General features: G+C 34.7%; 1 protein-coding gene across 1 annotated transcript in view; it reads right to left on the bottom strand.

Annotated features, from left to right (window-relative positions):
* Positions 1 to 1,382: 1,382 nt before the first annotated feature.
* Positions 1,383 to 19,903, bottom strand: part of TMOD3 (tropomodulin 3) — an 82,027-nt gene continuing 63,506 nt past the window's right edge. Inside the window, exons 6-10 of the mRNA XM_051980662.1 lie at positions 18,809 to 18,939; positions 18,448 to 18,555; positions 14,341 to 14,484; positions 12,022 to 12,166; positions 1,383 to 7,120 (exon numbers count right to left, since the gene is read on the bottom strand). Coding sequence (XP_051836622.1) covers positions 7,086 to 7,120; positions 12,022 to 12,166; positions 14,341 to 14,484; positions 18,448 to 18,555; positions 18,809 to 18,939 — 563 coding nt within the window. The 3' untranslated portion in view covers positions 1,383 to 7,085. The remainder of the gene's footprint in view (positions 7,121 to 12,021; positions 12,167 to 14,340; positions 14,485 to 18,447; positions 18,556 to 18,808; positions 18,940 to 19,903) is intronic.

The following is a 19,903-nucleotide window of genomic DNA, read 5'->3' as shown; positions in this document are numbered from 1 at the left end:
TTACTTTCAAAACAAAAAATTTAACATGCTTTTAAGATTTTTGAGTTCTAGGTTCTCTCTTAATCCCTCCCACAACTAAGAAACCACGTGTGAAGTTCTACAAAACATTTCCATAAAAGACAAGTTGTGAAAGAAAACATCTCCCACCCTAATGAAAATAAGAATGCTCAAGAAAAATTAAGTTAAAAACAAAGACAAAAAGAATGCTTCAAACTGTACTCAAACACAATCAGTTCCTTCTCTGGGGATGGACAGGATTTTTCATCAAAAGTCCTTCAGAGTAATCATGGTGTTATGCCACAGTTCTCATGTATTGCCCTGACCCAGCCCTGACTCAGTTTCTCTAAGTGTTCTGCCTCAGTTTATAATTGTCCTGCAAAATCACCCCTCCTTCTTTGTCAGAATATTTGATAAGGATAAAAGATCTTGTTTTAGAACATCAGAATACCGCTCCCCTCCCAAGGTATCAGATGCCTCCCCCCATTGTGTCACCCCCTCTCCGATGGCTCGCCCCACCCTGTCAGAGTCCCTTTCCCGCTCTCAGCCCCCAGACTGTGCCCCTGCCTCAGAGCCATGTGTATATAGGTCATTGAGAATTCGCATCGTTTGCTGGATTCTTGGAGACGAGTGTCATTCAGCCCTGGGACCAAACCATGGATCCATTTGGTGCCAGTAAATCTCTCCCTTTCAGATAATTACTAAATCCTCTCTACCCTAACCTCTGCCTGGCCAGTTTCTCGGGCGCTACACTGGGAACAGCAGTCATTCACCCTTGGCCATCCCAGAACCCCGCTCTTACCTTGTGTATGGTGCGTTTCCCTCTGCTTGTCTGGAGGACTTCCCAGAGTTTTGTTTTGTTTTTTACTGAGAGCATTCTGCTCCCCATTTCCCATAGAATAAGATTCTATCACAAACACACGCCACAGTTTTGGGGCCATTTTCCAATTGATGGACATTCCCTCAGTTTCTAATTGTTTTGCTCTGAAAGCCGCTGTGACTATTGTAATGGCTCAGACTGAGCTGTCGCACTGAGGTCCCGGCGGTAAGCTAGTTACCAGTTGGACACTCTATTGGCACATGCTTGGAGAGAGTGGCCCCGCCCACTGCTCTGTGCAGGCGCCATCTGTTGGCGGAGAGAGAAATTTGGAGGCGGGAGTAGAGGGTGGAGTAGGAAGCAAATGTGACTGGGCGGGAGAAAAAAGAGGAGATTGGCGTGTCTGCACCTCTCCTCTCCCTTCGACAAAGAACAAAGCCCAAGGACTTTTGCTTATCCCGACTCTGGCTAACGAGGTCTTCACAAATATTTTTTGTACATGTAGTACAGCAATTCTTAATGTGCAAAAAGAATGAGATTGCTTTTTAAAGAATCCAGAACCCAAAGAAACATTTTACAAACTTTATTGAATTCCTTTAAAAAACATATTAATACAATTGTTCCAAATACTTGCAGTACTTATTACATGTTTCCTCAAATTTAACTGATCTCAGATTCCCAATTTATACTCAAGTTTCAATATTGTGAAGCCCATTCCCACTCTTCTTTTTAGAAGTAGAATAATTTTCATTTTGGACTTGAAACTCTTTATTTGTACCCATTTGCCTTTTAATGTGACAGACCCAAGTGTTTAAAAAAATCCATACATAAGTATGTCCTTCCTATATATGAATTATTGCAGATGGCAAAAGCATAAGCAGGGCTTAAAAAAAATTATTACTGATAAGCCCAGATGGACTCCTTTATATTCCAAATTCTAAGTCTACATCTCAGAGTGAAGTCAATGAATTAAGAATTATTTTTCTTTTCACATTAAAAGTTGAAGTGAATTTTAAAGCTCATAAAAGTTGCTGGTCATATGTACTGAACAAGCAGCTACAATATAAGCTTTTATATACACCATCCTGTTGGCATGTCCTTACAGAGGTTGATAGTTCTCCATGAGAAGGAAATTCAGGGCCATTTAGGAAACATCACATCAGACTGATTGAAAAGTACATAGAGTTTAAGATTTTAATCAATGACCTGATTATAGCTATAGAATATATACACGTAAGGATTCACAAAGTTCTTGGCAGGCTAGAAAACAGGTGAGGTTTACTAAGAATGACAAAGATAAATGTTATGACCAAACTTGGCTTAAAAAAAATTTGCTTAAATGCAATTGTAATTCCTTTGAAGACCAAGGTCTCAATATGGCAGCCAAATAACCCAATGCAGTTTTAGGCTGTATTAACTGTATTCAAGTACAGTGTTAAGCAGTGGGGAGATGGGCAGTGGTTTACTTCACTTTATAGTGGTGAGAACCCCTACAAATACTACGGGCACTGACAAGCTAAAGAGAGCAAGGTTACCAAGGAAGATCAGGGGACCGGAAACCATGTGAATTTAGCCTGAAGAAGAGAAGGCTCAGATTTAGGACTGTAAGACCATCTATGTTTTACAGAAGAGGAAACTGAGGTCATGGAAGTTATTCCGTGACATCCCAAGGGGGAGCAGAGCCGTGATATGAATCCAGGTCTGCTGGCTAGAAAACCAGTACTCTTTCTACTACAGCTCAGAGAAGACAGGCCTTCTGTCCCCTAAGAACTGCTCCGATCAAAGAGACTGGATTTCCTCTGATTAGTCCCAGAGCACAAAACTAGGCATAAAGAGGTAGAAATGCATATTTGGCATAAGGCAAAATGTTCTAACAATTAGAGCTCTCCAAAAAACACAGTATGATGATAAATGTGGAAATACTTTAGAACCATACAAGTTTAACCTATACTGGATTACCTGCTGTCTAGGGGAAGGGGGGGGACAGAGGGAGGGTAGAAGAAAAATTTGGAACACAAGGTTTTGCAAGGGTGAATAGTGAAAACTATGTATTTTGAAAAAATTAAAAGCTGTTATTAAAAATATATACATACATGGCATGTTGTCTCAGAAATAGCTCCTCAGTTACTGGGAGTCTTCAAGAAGAAAACAGACTACATTTTAGGAATGTTTATAAAAGAAGTTTCTGCTAAGTGGTGTATTGCGGCCTCCTCCTTCCCACTTGGAGAGTAGGGTTTTTTTGATTTTGTAAAATCCTATTAGGATTAAAGATGGAAGGTCTGAACAAGAAGTTTTTAAAGAAATAAGATTTTTGGGGAGTCAGCTTCAAATATTCAGTAACTAGGGTAATATATAGGATGATCTAATGCTAGAGAAGTGCAATATTAGGTTAATGTCTTAAAAGTAATATGTCATCATATTTGAATATCATTAGTGTTTTTAGATTAAATCTTTCCCTTTCCAATCTTCCTCAGATTTATCAAATGTTTGTCAAAACTTTTCTTCAATGAGGACTAAGCTGTGTCACCTATATTGCCACAAGTCCCCATTAAGTGAAATCCAAATGAATGAGATTTCATAGAAAGTTTTATTATAAGCCCCCAAGTTTTCTAATTTTCACTGAATTAGAAAGGTTTTACATTATTTAATTTAACAAACACAGGAGATCATTTCTAGCATAGGAAAGTTTTGGATTAGAATGTAACTCTAAATCTCCAGCATACAAAATCTAAGATAATGAAATTATTCACAGTAAAAAAAAGGGTTTTTTTTTTTTTTTAAATACTATATTAAAAAAAAATCCGTAAGATTCCTTTAACTTTCTCATTAGGGGTCTGTTAACAGAGCTCTGATTGTTCTGACAAATCAGAAGAAACAAATTAGTGATTTGAATCTACTTGATAGATGCTGGAGGAAACAAAGTTAAGGTGAATTTTTAAACTTTAGCACTCAAAATAAACACTAGAGAAGTAACAAGAGTTGTTTCTGACATTTCACTGTTCTCTCCTATTGTGGCTGCCCCTGTGTTGGGAATTAACGTTGACGGAGGACTCAAAAAAGGGGCACTAGAAAGGATCAAAAAATACACCTTTCTAATTTTAAGTTTCAAAGCAAAATCCTGATAGTTCTGAATCTAAAAGGAATAGATAAGGCTATAAAACCCAAAGGAAAAGATGCCATTTGTACCTACTTTAAAATGATGTTATTTTCACTTCAAAAGATAAGGCAGATCTCAAAATAGCCAAAGCCCAAAATGAAAAGTTTTCTGGAGTTCTTTGAATTGTTTCACCCTGCAGTTTATACAGTAAAATAGCAGAAATAAAATTTATATAAGATTATGGCATTATTATCAGAAAATCTTTTTTTTTTTACATTTAGGTGAACTTTTAAAAAATATGTAGCCCCTCCAATCCACCCTTTTTCTTGTTGGAACACATGACCAAAATTCAAGTATTAAACCCATGGGAAAATATAATTTGATTTACAAAAATAAACATTTACATGCAGCTTTTCCAGAAATGTACCTATTATATAAGACAATGTATAATTTCAGGTTGAATTAGATTATAAGAATTTACAAATCTTTTCATGATGGAAAGATAATTTTTCTCAAAAATTCTTGTTAGTTGGTCTTTTAAATGACAGGCACTCAATAAACATGAATTTTTTCTTAGATAACTTTATACAACAGCTAAATCAAACTTTGGACACATTTATATAGCACCAACATCCATTTTAATACACATACTAGCTGCTATTGGTGGGTTTTAAAATATATACTATTAATTATAGGCAAATATAATGGAAAAGTTACTTTAAGTTGATAAAGGTTATCTGTTCATTATTTTTTTTAAGGCTTTAATAAAAGCTCTAAAAAACTAACCCAAAGACAAAAAAGATGACGTAGTTTTTGGTTGAACTACAAAACTTAGTTTTAGAGAAAAATGTCTTTGGTGTAGCAATAAAATATCTGGTCAATTAAGCCATTGTAAATTTCAGAGCATGATGGGATCACTGCTAAAGGGATGCTGATCTTTAGAAAACAAGCAAAGAAAGCAGTTCCTTTCTTTAAAATTGGTCACTCATTCTTTTATGGAAATAGTCTACATTTAAACAGATACACATTTTAAATCTGATGAGAATTCAAGAGAAACAGTTTTTTCCAAATTAAATTTTGAATTACAGTATGGCACTGGAATGGTACTAACAAAATGTTCAATACAGCAATACTCTTAATAAATAGAAAATGTAAAAAAGGTATTTCTGTAAATATGATACAAAAATCCAGGTAGGGTCAATGTATACCATCTACCTATAAATGTTTTAAACCTTAGTCAAAGTGGGGTATGGAGAGAGAATCTACACATTCAGAAGTTGCTTTAATGACATACATATGTTTACACATACATACGTACATATGTATTGTATTAAAATATGTGAACATAAGCGAGGAAGGCTTGCTAAAATGGCATTAGGCATAAACCATCAATATCTTTCAGTGCAGTATTATTCTATTCCTTGCCTGACTTCCAATCTTGCTGGAATTGTGCAGTCTTTTAAATAGTGCAATTAAAAAATATGACTAGTGATTTAAAGAATAGCCTGGCTAATCTAAAAAATAATTAAAAGGACTATAAATAACTAATAGACAAACTGACTATTATCCACTATTCTAGATTCTATAAACCCTGGACAAAGATAAACACCAAAATTATGATGAGAGAAGCCTTAGTCCATAAATTAAAAGGATTATTTCTGGCTTATTAGGTAGTCCAGAACCAATACAAGAAGCAAATGATATAATTCAACAAAAAAGTTTAAAAAGACAAAAGAGTAAAAATTCAGTATTTTCCTTTAGAAATTCTCCCTAAAAATGCCATTACTCTCAATTATGAATTAGGGATTTACCTAAACTCATTTCTCTGTCTATATATTTGGCTATTTTATCATTTCAAGGACAGCCAAGAGATAAGTGAACCAAAAGCAAATTCTCTTGTGTGGATTTTGATTCTTGAGTCTCTCATCAATCAGATAATCTAACCAAGTGGCTTGTTCTTTTGGGTTGCTTTTATAATAATTGGAAAACTTGTTTTCATTTGTGGAGTTAATTTTACACAGTGTGAATACAAAGTAGGAAGAGAAAAATAAATACAATTACCAAAGAGAAAATTAATTTTTCTTACTGACTGGCAAAATTACAGTGTTGAGTAAATACTGTTTGTACAGTTATATATGGCTAGCCTGATATTTCCTATTATACCATACAATTTCTAAAATAATTCACAAAAATGCCTCTTTCAAATTTACTAACATTTTACCATTAGATGACATGGAAACATTAATAGGTCCTATTTGCAATTTGGAGGTACTAAATAATAAGGAATTCCTTTGTTGTCCTGAATAAACAAAAATAAGTTAATAAGTTGGATATGTTTTTTAAAGAAGAAGCTAGCATTCATTCACTGAGGGAAGTGTCTTTACAGAAAATATGTCCACTGCACTCTATCTGGAAGAAAACTACAATTAACTTGGATTTAACTGTATTTTTGAAATTATGCAACATGAAAAGGCTTGTTTGAAATATATTTGAACATGTATTGTTTAAGACATTTCAGATCAGAGAGCTATTTATATACTCTGGAATGTATCAAAAACATATTTTTCCCCCTCCTAGAAGGTTTTGCTTTTAAAAGGATACATTTTAAGTATTGTGCGTCTAAGTTCTGGCATTCTCTCTCTTGAAAGAGAGTACCAGCTTATTGCAGGCACACATTTTAAAAATGAAAACATTTTAAGATTAATCATATGAAAGCTTAAGTGCCAGGTATCTAAAAAAGTAACGGCAACTGTAATAACTGCAAATGTCTGCAGTGTCCCTTTTCAGTAAAAAAAAAAGTATTCTAAAAAAAAAGAATTAACCTTTCCACTTAATGACTTGTCCAATTTTCTCTCTCCTTTGGGTAACAGTTCAGTTGGATTCCTCTTTATCCAATGATTCCTTACAAGCAAGCACGTTTAAACTAAACTAAAACTGATTTGAGCAAAAAGCAGAAAACAGGTTCCAAAAATATAAAAAAGATTATTATTGATTTTACAGAATTTGATGCTGCTAACATCTCCTAAGGTGAAAAAATTATGTATACAGTATATATAAAAAAAGGAATGAAGTTTCCAGTCTTTTCCCTTCTACCTAGGCAAATTTTAAATCTGAAATCAACACGAAGGCCTTGGTGACCTTTTGAAGTGTTCCAAAGTTGGTATCCTGGTAAATTTATTGGTGATCTCCTTCAACTCGTCTCTTGCGAACTGTAAGAATAATTTAAGAATGTATTTTAGAAATTAATTCTTTCATAATTTTCATAATGTTAACCTTTTTGAAAATAAGTTACTGTTAAGTATTAGCATTATGCTACAATTTAGTTTTAAATATTTTTCAATTCTAATTATTTGTACTAAAATCTAAGTTCTGTATAACCTACCTTTCTAATTTACACACTGAATTGGGAAAAATATCCAAAAAATATCATTATTATATTTTATTTGCTCTAATGTGTATATGTTCATTAAAGAAATTTTAGTAATGTAAAAATAAAATCAGTTGATAATTTTTAAGCTAATATGTATAAATCTATATAAGTCTGTTTCCCACTTTGCTTTTACTATCAAAGTTTTGAATTCTGAATATTTGTTAAACAAGCAACATAAACTTAAAGAATTCCTAACCATCTTAAAAATCTTGCTTGCTTAACTATCTTAAAACAATCAAGTAAAAGATGACACTTCAGCAGACAAGATTAAAGAGTAGTAACATGTTCTTTTGATTACAAATCAGAATTAATTTAATTAATCTAAGACAGGAACATATCAAAGATGCACATTTTATCTTTCTAGATACAATTTGTCATTGCTTTCCCTATTTTCTTCAGCCTGTGTGTCTCTCATATAAAATGAACTAGTTTAAAATTAATTACAAACTAGCTAAAATAATTTAAGTCTCTTTCTAGTTTATGGACTTTTTAAGATTTCAAGGTCACTTTTGGCTGCCATGATCTTTGTTCTATCCACTGGATGCTATAAACCAGTTCAGGTGCTGGAGTCAGAAAGGTCTGACTAATAAAGAACCCTGGGGTTGAGTTATTATCACTAAACTGGCTGAATGATTTTGGTTGGGAAAAAAAAAAAATAACAGCAAGCATTTATGAAGTGCCTCTAAAACACTCTGAAAGACACTAGGAATGGATACAACAGAAATGAAACAGCTGTTCAACTTCTCTGAGACTTTTTTCATCTGTAAAATGAAGGGTTTATATAGATATTTAAGGCAAAATTCTATATATTGCTGTAAAAAGCAAAGAAAGGCTCTAATAACCTCCAGGTCAGTAACACTTTGCTATAAGATTCACTTATCAAATTGTTTTGTATTTTAAGGGTTATCTTTTCATTCTTAAATGAGCAAATTCTTGTGTTGAACTAGTCTTTTGTCCTTAACTTTTCACTCTTCCCTCCAAATGGAAGCACAGACTATTTATAGATAGATCCAAGGTATGACCTATCTTGCCCATATAAGGAAAGTAAAGAGAATAAATGGTTGTCTTATGCCATATTGCTTCTCTTCAATGGTTTTTTTCTGAGGATTAAAGAAAGCCAATATATTTAGTTCTGTGTTTCCTACTTAATGTCACATAGAGTAATGCCTTCTTATATTGTTGGGCTTAAGAATGAGATCAGATGATTCTAACATTTCCAAAGGCATCATAAGACTATCGACTAGGAAAATAAAAATTACAAGACCCCTCCCAAAATTCCTTGTATTCAATCAGGATTCAATAAATAAATACTACTGTAGAATGATAAAGACTTCTTTGTTTTTAATGAAAAAAGAATTAATTTCTGTTCCTGGTTCTAATTTCTTAATTTTACTGAATACTACAAATTAGATATGTAAAATAATTGGGCTATTATAGAAAAATAAAAAAATTTTAGAATGCTCAAAATAAAAAATAACTTTATATATGATCTTAGAGAAGTAGAGAAATATCTAAAAAAAAGCAAATGACAGGTTAATTATCTCATTAGAGTTCTATTTCTATAATGAAATAAAATTGAGGAATTGGTCAGGGTATAGTGGTAGGAGCATTCCAATCTAACTCTGTATTTTAAAACATATGGCCAAGATACCTGTAAGTAGGTAAAGGTGAAAGACAGAAATGAAGTGCAGCAAAGCAAAATATGTGAGAAACTGATGACAAAGAAAGTAGATCAAAAAGTGAGTATAAAGACAGAGATATGAAAGCCAGAGCTCAGAAGCCATTTGGGTGAACTCCATAATCTTGTTGCTGAAGCCCTGAAACTTCTTGGCTGGAGAAATGGAAAAAAATATGCAGGAATATTTCTGAGTACTTCAGACTAAGAAACTGGGAGAAAAAAAAGACACAATCAAAATCAGGTAACTGAAAAAGACATTCTCCCATTTTTCAGATTTGAAGCTCAAGTAGAAAACGCATTTGACAATTAAAAATTAAAGTTTCTAAAAAGTTCTGTACAACAGATAAATTATAAGCTGTTTAACTTGTGGCTATTTTTAATTCTTAGAATTTTTGTTTAAAGTACAAAACCCCTTTCTCCATCTTGTGATCTCAAGGGAAAAATGAGAGTATGAGAATGGGAATCAGAACTAAAAACTGAAGGTAAAATCTTACTGATGCTGAGGAAAAGACAGAATCAGGCAGAAAAAACTAATTGTAATTCTTCTACCTTGCTATGGAGTTGGCTCTCACTTGCTCCTTTCTTGGCAATCTCTAATCAAATCACCAAATTCTATAAGGTTTTCCTCTACCATCCTGCTTGGACCTACTTATTCCTTTTGTGACCCTTTTTTTGGTCCAAGTTCTCACTGTTTATTTTAATTCTCTTCTAGTCAGCTCCACTATTCCTTTGAATTATCTTAATGCATAAGCATTCTTTTCATGTCATGCACCCTTTTTCCACTTCAGAATGACTCACCTCTGCCTTGAAAAAAGATCCCTAGTCAGGCAGCATGGTAAAAAAGGGGCTGAATTTGGAGTAAAGTAATCTTGGTTCAAAATTCTGACTCTCAGTTATCTTACCAGAGTGACTAAAAAAATCGCTTCACCTCCCTAAGTTATAGCTTCCTCATCTTGATGACCCTGAAGTTTCCTTCCATTTCAACATCTAGAATTCTATGATCTGACTTCAAGGCCTTCCACTGACTGGTTCTTCCAACCTTCTACCATCATTTTCTTCATCTCAGACAGTTAACTTGCTGAGATGTCTAAGCTATAAATGTGCAGCCAGAAACTTAGGAAAAATTAAGATGGAAAGGCAGAAGAGAGAGAAGAGAATGAAAGAGAGAGAGAGAGAGAGAGAGAGAGAGAGAGAGAGAGAGAGAGAGAGAGAGAGAGAGAGAGAGAGAGAGAGAGAGAGAGAGAGAGAGAGAGAGAAAGAAAGAGAGAAAGAGAGAGAGAGAGAGAGAGAAAGAGAGAGAGAGTGTGTGTGTGTGAGTGATTGGGAAGGTCAGGATGAATCTGGGGTTTAAGATTAAGTTGTAGGAAGAATGTTTGTGGCAACCCTTTTTGTAGTGGCTAGAAACTAGAAATTGAATGGATGTCCATCAATTGGAGAATGGCTGGGTAAATTGTGGTATATGAATGTTATGGAATATTATTGTTCTGTAAGAAATGACCAGCAGGATGATTTCAGAAAGGCCTGGAGAGACTTACATGAACTGATGCTGAGTGAAATGAGCAGGACCAGGAGATCATTATAGACTTCAACAACACCACTATATGATGATCAATTCTGATGGATCTGGCCATCTCCAGCAATGAGATGAACCAAATCAGTTCCACCAGAGCAGTAATGAACTGAACCAGCTACACCCAGCGAAAGAACTCTGGGAGATGATTATGAACCACTACATAGAATTCCCAATCTCTCTATTTTTGTCCGCCTGCATTTTTGATTTCCCTCACAGGCTAATTGTACATTATTTCAAAGTCTGACTCTTTTTATACAGCAAAATAAATGTTTGGACATGTATACATATATTGTATTTAACTTATACTTTGACATATTTAACATGTATTGATCAACCTGCCATCTGGGGGAAGGGGTGAGGGAAAGGAGGGAAAAAGTTGGAACAAAAGGATTTGCAACTGTCAATGCTGAAAAATTATCTATGCATATAGCTTGTTAAAAAAAAAAAACTATAATAATAAAAAAGATTAAGTTGCAGGTATTTATGTTTATAGCTGAGATTACATTTTGATAATCTCTACCCACATTATAGAACAATGAATGGAATGTTAAATATCCACATGTGATAGTAAAGTAAAGGTCCCTTACAGTAAAGTAGTTACTGTCTCTGAAGCATAAATAAGCAAATTCCTAGAGCTTGGAGATTCTGATATGGGGCTTTTTTTCTGTTTGCTTTTTTTTTTTTGGCAAGGGTGGGGAAAAAAGACAGCAGTTAGGTCTAGTGTATCTAGGGAGGGGAAAAAGGAGAGTTTTAAATCAGATCCTGCATCCTGATTTGCTCAAAACATGAATTTAATTTCAGTTAACATAGAATAATGGGAATATCTGAGGATTCTCTATTAGCTTTTCTAATTTAAATGTGGGCATAAGAGGACATGTACCATTTAATGCCATAAATTTATACATAAGGTTTCTTAGATACAGATATAATATAAAAATATAACTAATCACTAACATGCAGAAGTGATAACTGTTTTGTCTTCTACTTAGGATGATCCAGAAAGCAAAGGGCATGAGGAAGAGGCAAAAGAGGAGCTAGTAAAATAGCGCTAAGACAATTATCAGAATGTTTAGTTAATTCAACCTAAGAGTTGCTACCATTTCTTTCTTTTTTGAACATTAAAATGGCAAACTCTTCTACCTTTAGCTTGCAAGATTACTGTTAAGACAGAGTTACATATTTTTGACCCACTTCTGATAGTGTCCTGACTTAAGGAATTCTCATTTTCCTGCTTCAAACACCTCCAAAATTGAAAATGATAATTAATAAAACTTTAAAAGAATTTCACCCCTTTTGAGAAAAGATTGCTCTTCCTTTAAAGAAGAATATTTTTTTCTAAAATATCTACCATCATTAATGCATTAAAAAACTTTAAAATACAAGCAAGATTATTGGACATCACAGACTTTTTTCCTAAGACATGTCTTACCTAAATCATTGTTTTTTGTTATAGCATTGGCTGCTCTGGTTCGTGGTCCCTGTTGTGTAAACTGATATCCAAATTTAAGAATCTTCGTGTTTTCCTCCAGCATCCTGGCCATTTCCAATTCAACAGCTGTCCCCAATTGCTGCCTCTAGAATGTAATTACAAATAGAATATTAACAAACCTGAATAAAATACTTCTTACAGAAAGCCATGCCTAATTCAAATAGTCAGGAACACATGAATGTGTGCTCTTTTACATTTTTCTCTTCAAATTTATCTGAAAATACATAAGAAAAATGGAAAAGTTTTGTTTTTAAAAAGATATGAAGTAGCTGTAGTTTAAATTTTGAATTTGTGCTAAATGTCTGAAGTACAAATCTTTCATTTTTGTGTGAAAAGATGACTTTTCTAGGTTATATGCTCTGAATTTGTTACCTCTGAAGAAATGACAGAGATCAAATTCTCCTGAGTATGCAACAGCATTTATTTTGTTCGAACAGTAACAAGCCTTCAAAAATCATATACAATTAATACCCTCATTTATGGGAAAAATATGGTGTCCTTCTATAGTGAATTTTTAAGATAACCGAGGTATTCCTCAAAGTGCTAAAACTTTTTATTTCACCCCTTTTGGATGGGGAGCGTTTTAAAATATATTTTTATCTTACAGTGTACTGGACACAATTTAAACTCTTCTTAATAACTCAGGGTCTGAATGCCAATTGTTACACTGTGGTGGGCTGTGGGGATATGCTGAACAAATTTTCCATTTACTAAATGGCCTCAGGCATGCTTTCTAAGGCTTTCTCCCTTTCATGTTTTTTTTTTTTTTTTTAAATCTTTCCTTATTTTTAGGAAATCAGCTATAACCATGTTTATCGCTTAACTGTTTAACAATACCTAAATGAGAAATGATAAAGGCTAAAATACAAATTACTGATTTTCAATAATTATTTGACTGAAGCTCTATAGAGAGGATAAATTATATGTGAGTCATCAGGGCTGCTGGCTTGATACTACTAGTGAAATCTGACAATCTATACACATAAGTTCTTGAGCAACTCTACCTCCAGACGTAAAAATGAATAAAAATCCTTTCTAAGTGCAATCTAGCTTTACAATTGAGCAGAAAAGGCCATCAACCCCTTCTAAAGAGGGCACTGTACTCTTCAATGAGGATGTGCCTGGGCAATTGATGGCTATGAAATCTAGCTAAGGTTCTAAATTGTTAAGGGTTATTTCCATTTAGGTCATTCAAAAGTCAGTTGATTAGCTTCTCCAAGGGCTAGTTAAGTTCTGGCATAGTAATTACAGTTATTCCACATAGTGTTGAAGTAGAAATGATAGTTCATTCCTCTGTCTTTTTTTGCGAACTTTGATCAAAAAAGACACACTTGTTAAATTGATTAAATTCATTTTTCTAATTAGAAATTCAAAAATTTTTTTGGATTATTAGGGGTTGAGTCAAATGCTTACACTCTTTCCTAAGGTCATTCCACAGGCTTTTGGTTGCACATGACTTCTATAATCAGTGCTCTTCTTGGGAACACTGAAAAGAAAGGAATATGTACTACCAGGGGTCCTCAAACTTTTTAAATAGGGGGCCAGTTCACTGTCCCTCAGACTGTTGGAGGGCCAGACTATAGTGAAAACAAAAACTTTGTTTTGTGGGCCTTTAAATAAAGAAACTTCATAGCCCTGGTGAGGGGGATAAACGTCCTCAGCTGCTGCATCTGGCCCGCAGGCCATAGTTTGGGGATTCTGTACTACACTGTTCTGTATCTATTTATTCAGGAAAAACAGAAACTATCAAACTACAAAATTTCATAACAGACTGGTTGGCATGCCCTCACATAGATTCCTATTTCTTTACCTCTGACCTGAATGAACACTATGGATATTTGAATGTATTAGGTGATAGGATAGACCCAGCCTAAAGGAGAGCAATAATAGTCTTAATTTGCTGTGGAATGAAAATGAAAAGCTGAGCTGCTACCTGCATGGTATCTTATGGCGACTGAAAAACCCTTTATTATTTATTGTTCGTGGAAAAACAGAAATTTGCATTAAAAGCAAAAGCAATTCAACTATTTTTAAATCCTGTATTAAACTGCTTAGTTTAAATTTATAATACATCTATGCCCTTGACAACATCCCAATTATACAAAGGCTTAATGAAAATTTTAGTAAGCCAACTATCTACCCAGAGAACCTTTCCCATGGATCTTACAGACTCTGACCATTCCTTTTCTTGACCTCCAAAGCACTGCAGGAATTGCTTTGGACTATAATTAAATTCTATTATTATTGCATCTAATTAACCTGGTTATCAATCTTGATTTCAGCCAGGGTTTCATTTTCTTTTAAGGCATCAATCAGTGCTTGAACACCAGCTCCTGTAATAAAATTGGACTCCAAATTTAAGCTCTTCAATGTTTTATTCACTTTCAACATGTCTGCAAATGCCTAAAAATAAAAAAATAAATAAAAATTAAGATTTCATAGCTAGATTTTTAAAATGCAAGACAATGTTAATACTTTAAAATATATATTTAGATTTATTAATATTTTTACTTGATAATTCTTATTAAACTAAACAATGTTTCTTTCTTTCTTTTTTTTGAACATTTTGTTATCTTAGCTCTACTCTAGCTTTATAGATATAGTTTAATCCCCTAATCTTCATTCTGGGATAATTTGGACATGTGAATTTTTTAATTCCCTTGACCTCCTAGAACAAAGAAGACAAAATTTACTCTTCTATAAATATGCATATGATACTCTCAGAAAGTCCAACAGCTACTGATCATGGAATCTTCATAGACATTTTTAAATTGCTAATTGCCCAATGTATTAAAATATTCACATATGTAATGTGCCATATTTAGCTAAAGCCAGAGGCCTTTATTTTTAGGATAGGGACTGGACCCGTAATTTCACTGATATAGGGAACTAGGAAATTCTCTCTACTGATGCATGTTGGCATCTTCTGCAACATCATAGATGACATTTATATAGAACTTTATGGTTTATAACACATTTTATTAATACCACCTTATTTAAGCCTCACAACTATCTTGGGAAGTAGGTGTTATGACTAACCCTAATTTACAATCACTGACAAACCTTCAGAAACTTAAAGATCTTGCCCATTACTAGGTCTTTTTTTTCTTCAGGCTCTTCTCCATACTTTTTTCCCCCAATAGTATTTTATTTTTCCAAATACATGTAAACAGAGTTTTCAATCTTCATTTTTGTAATACTTTGTGTTCCAAAATTTTTTCCTCTCCAAGACAGCAAGCAATCTGATATAGGTTAAATATGTGCAAACTTTTAAAACATATTTCTTTTCTATTCTTAAATGGCATGATCTTGAAATCAATCTTTTATTATCCTGGTCAACTTTTTTTCTGGCTGCTCTTAAGTTTATCAATATCTTTCATAAAACACAGTAGATGTAGAACTTTCACCTTTTCATTCTGAACACTTTATCTCTCAAAGGCAGCCTAAGATTACATTAGAGCTTTTTTGACTGCTATATCACAACTACTGACTCATACTGAGTTTATACTTTCCTGAAATCCCAATATATCTTTCAGACGAACTGTTTTTTAACTATGCTTCTCTCCATTTTATACTTGTAAAATTATTTTCTTAAATTCAAGTGCTGTACCCTTTGATCCAGCAGTGTTTCTACTGGGCTTATACCCCAAAGAGATACTAAAGAAGGGAAAGGAACCTGTATGTGCCAAAATGTTTGTGGCAGCCCTGTCTGTAGTGGCTAGAAGCTGGAAAATGAATGGATGCCCATCAATTGGAGAATGGTTGAATAAATTGTGGTATAGGAACGTTATGGAATATTATTGTTCTGTAAGGAATGACCAGCAGGATGAATACAGAGAGGACTAGCGAGACTTACATGAACTGATGCTAAGTGAAATGAGCAGAACCAGATCATTATATACCTCAATAACCATACTGTTTGAGGATGTATTCTGATGGAAGTGGATCTCTTCGATAAAGAGAGCTAATTCAGTTTCAATTGATCAAAGATGGACAGAAGCAGCTACACCCAGAGAAAGAACACTGGGAAATGAATATAAACTGCTTGCATTTTTGTTTTTCTTCCCAGTTATTTATACCTTCTGAATTCAATTCTCCCTGTGCAACAAGAAAACTGTTCGGTTCTGCACACATATATTGTATCTAGGATATACTGTAACCTATTCAACATGTAAAGGACTGCTTGCCATCTGGGGGAGGGAGTGGAGGAGGGGGAAAATTGGAACAGAAGTGAATGCAAGGGATAATGCTGTAAAAAAATTACCCTGGCATGGATTCTATCAATAAAAAGTTATTAAAAAAAAATTCAAGTGCTGAAGATTTTTACCTTTGTCCCTATAAGTGCTATTCCATTAGATTTGGCCCGACATTCTAGCTTGCTGAAAACTTTTTTAGCTAGTATATCATCTATTCTTTTCAGCTCTATATCACTAGCAAATCTGATAATCATATCTATGACTTTATCTAAGTCAATGATCAAAATGTTAAAGAGCACAGGGTGAAGCATCCCTGAGCATTTCTCTGGAGCTCTTCTGTCAATCTATCAACCTGAATTAATGATTATTTTGGGGATCCAGTAATTTGAACAGTTTTTAATCCACATAAATTACGCTACAGTCTAGGCAACATTGTTCCATCTTTTCAAAAAATGTGAAGGATTTTATCAAATGCTTTGCTAAAATCTAGATATACTAAATCTGTAACATTTTCTAATCTATCAGTCTGTCAATCTTTTTTTTTTTTTAAAAGGAATAAAGTTAATTTGACATATCTTTTTTATTAATGAAGCTATGATGGTTCTTTGTGGTCATTTTCTTTTCTAGGTATTTACTTTATTCCTCGAAAAATATTTGAGAATTTTGCCAATAAATCCCTTCTCATGTTTTCCCTTCCCAAATTAAGGCAGTATTTAAGACCATTCTCCAGTCCTATGGCACCTTGACCATTCTTCAGAAATCAAAGTAGTACTGTGAGAATCTGAGTTTCGTTACTTGAATTTAAGAGAATAGCTGTGTGCTTTCTCATTCATGCTAATCTTAGGGTTCCACCTCCTATGAGCCACTTTTGTTCAGTCACTGCCCTTAGGGAGTAATTATTCAGTGACTAAAATGGGGAGGAGATTGTCCCTAGAAATAAGAGACCCAGGATCAGAAGACTCCCTGCTGTGACTTGAGTGGGGCTAAATCCTTGTTTGGAAGGGTCAGACAGAGAATGGGCCCAGCTGGGGAGAAGAAGCTGAGCTCAATGCAAGGATGTGGAGCACAAGACTAGGCGGGCACTGAAGTACCTCCCAACATTTACACTAGCGCTCACCTAACCTGGGAGCCCCAGGGGCCCCAAAGGAAAAGGGATATTTCACCCAAGCCCCAGGAGTTAGCTCATCCGTCCTCAATGACACAGGAGACCCTTGGCCCCGTGCTCTCCCCTTTAGCACACACAGAAAGCTCCCCCTTCTCTTAGCCTCAAATTAATTCCCAGGACCATCTGGGGCTGCAGGAAGCCTAAGGGCATCCTGGTAATCTGCACAACAACTGCTTATGGGATAAGGGCCTCCCCCTGAGGTTCTTGCTCGCCTCCTCCATTCCGCACTGTGGCATCCCTGTGACCAACAATATTCCAAAACTAATAACTCCACATCAGATTCTGCGGGGTTTTCTTGCATCTGGTACCGCACAACAGTAGAGTCGATGAGAGAGCAATGAGCCCCGGAGGAAGGAAGCAGGACCGGAGTCCTGGGCCTTGGTTTTGCCATTCACCATCTCAGAGCACCAGGGCCCTCAGCTAGGGTGTGAAGAAGCCAGGTGGGGTGAGGCACCCTGAGGCTTTGTAATGCCAAAATGACAGCTAACATTTAGGTGGTGCTTCCAAGGCACTAGACAAAGCACTTTACAAATGTCTCATCTGGTCCTCACAACCCCTCCCTCCCTCCCAAGGCAGTAAAATGGAGGCAGATAGCAGTTTTTGATTAGCCTAGTGTCACACAGCAAACAACAAACTCAGGTGTCCTTCTCCACTGAGTTACTCAGCTGCCTAAAACGTATGATTATACAAGCAGCATTTTGATAGAATACAAAATGAATCACAAGACAAGCATCCACTTGGCTCCTCAGGTTGGCCCTGAGCTAAGTGCTAAAGGTACAAAAGTGGTACAAGACAGAGGAATATTACAATCCAGGTAGGGAGACAAGAGATATACAACAAGGAAATAATTAGCGATAAAGAGAGAATCTTTTAAATAACTAAACTGCACAGTATAAACAATTAGAGAAGAGGCCAGTAAATGTGATTTAAAGGCTGTGGTTTCGAGCTGCTCCCCCCCATCCCACCCTACCCCAGCTTTATGTATCATCAAAGAAGCTTACTTACAACAGCAACAGGGTCATTGCTCCGGGTGGCTGCAAGACTGAAACATGTCACATGTGTATTGTTTTCCAAAGCTTTTGCAAATTCCTTGAGGGTTGGAATTGGAATATTCTTGAAAGAAGGAATTTGGAAAAAAAAAATTCTTATTTTTCAAAAGGAATCATTTATTGTCAATTGAATCAAGTCATCCTAAATTCTTAAGAACCTACCTATATATTTATATAAAACTGACGACGGTTTTCTACTCTTATGATAGGTGAATGTACAGAAAATGTAGATGTTGGTGCATTCAAATTTAGATCTTTCTTAGATTCAACTGGACAAAAGCAATATAATATAGCCTTATTAATTATTAAGAACTTACCTTTATATTATTCAAGTTTACTTCAGTAAGACGAGAATCATTTTTCTTAATCCTCTGTAAACTCTCCTCCACATTTGTAGGATTTGGTGGCTCATCGAACACTGGCAGGATTTTTTCACCTTTTACCACATCTATAACATAAACGAATCAAGAACATTTACATGCTTTTATTAAGGATACAGAATCAAAGAATCTACCACTTATTAGAAGACTTTGCTCCTCACAATTATTCACATATTCTCAACTTTAACATGGCTGAACATTTTTAGGCAATTGAATAAAGAGATATCATCTTAGATTTGAAATAGCAAGTATAGCTAGTTCAGTGGATAAGGTAGTATTTCTAAAGCAAAGGCAAACATTTCACAAACCCAAGAGGAAGAAATGAGTGCATTCCTAACACCAGGGACAGTATGAATCAAGACAAAGGCTTGACAGTACAGTCCAGTTTTGGGGAACAAAAAGTAATAATGAAAAAGATTGGGTGGATGCAAGGAAGGGAAGAGTATTTCTGGTTGATGACAAGATTAATATGAATTATAGCTTAAAATAGTATAATCCTGTGAAGTGGGACTAGTTCATGATGCATAATAGTTTTAATGTCAGGCCACATATGAAGGAAACCAACAAACTGTAATATGTTCAAAAAACAGATCAAAAAGAAGGGCAAGGGATCTAAAACTGAGCTATTTGAAGAAGGAAAAATTGAGTTATCTGTAAAAGGAAGATAAAAGGAAGCAAGATTACTAGTTTCAGTGCTATCATATGAGCAAACAGATTTTGTTCTGTGTTGCCCCAAAAGGACCAATGAGAGCGAGGAAAGGGAATTACAAAGAGGAAGACACAGGTCTATATAGGTTACACAGAGCTGGAAGTTAATTGTATAAAATGTTGTGGAACGATTTACTAAGAGCAGTAGGATAAATTACATGGTCTCTAAATTCTAAAGTTTTTGATTCTATGAATCCAGAATAATATATTGATACATAAATCTATTTGTCATGGTCGTGGTGTTTTTTACCCCTGATAAACTTTTAGATAAGCAATTAAATATTTAATGTTGCATATTCATAGGCTTCAAACATTATCATCAGA

The sequence above is a fragment of the Antechinus flavipes genome, chromosome 2 (assembly GCF_016432865.1).
Source record: "Antechinus flavipes isolate AdamAnt ecotype Samford, QLD, Australia chromosome 2, AdamAnt_v2, whole genome shotgun sequence".
Classification (NCBI taxonomy): Eukaryota; Metazoa; Chordata; class Mammalia; order Dasyuromorphia; family Dasyuridae; genus Antechinus; species Antechinus flavipes.
The sequence above is the reverse complement of the archived record's forward strand: the minus strand, read 5'-3'. Positions and strand labels throughout refer to the sequence as shown.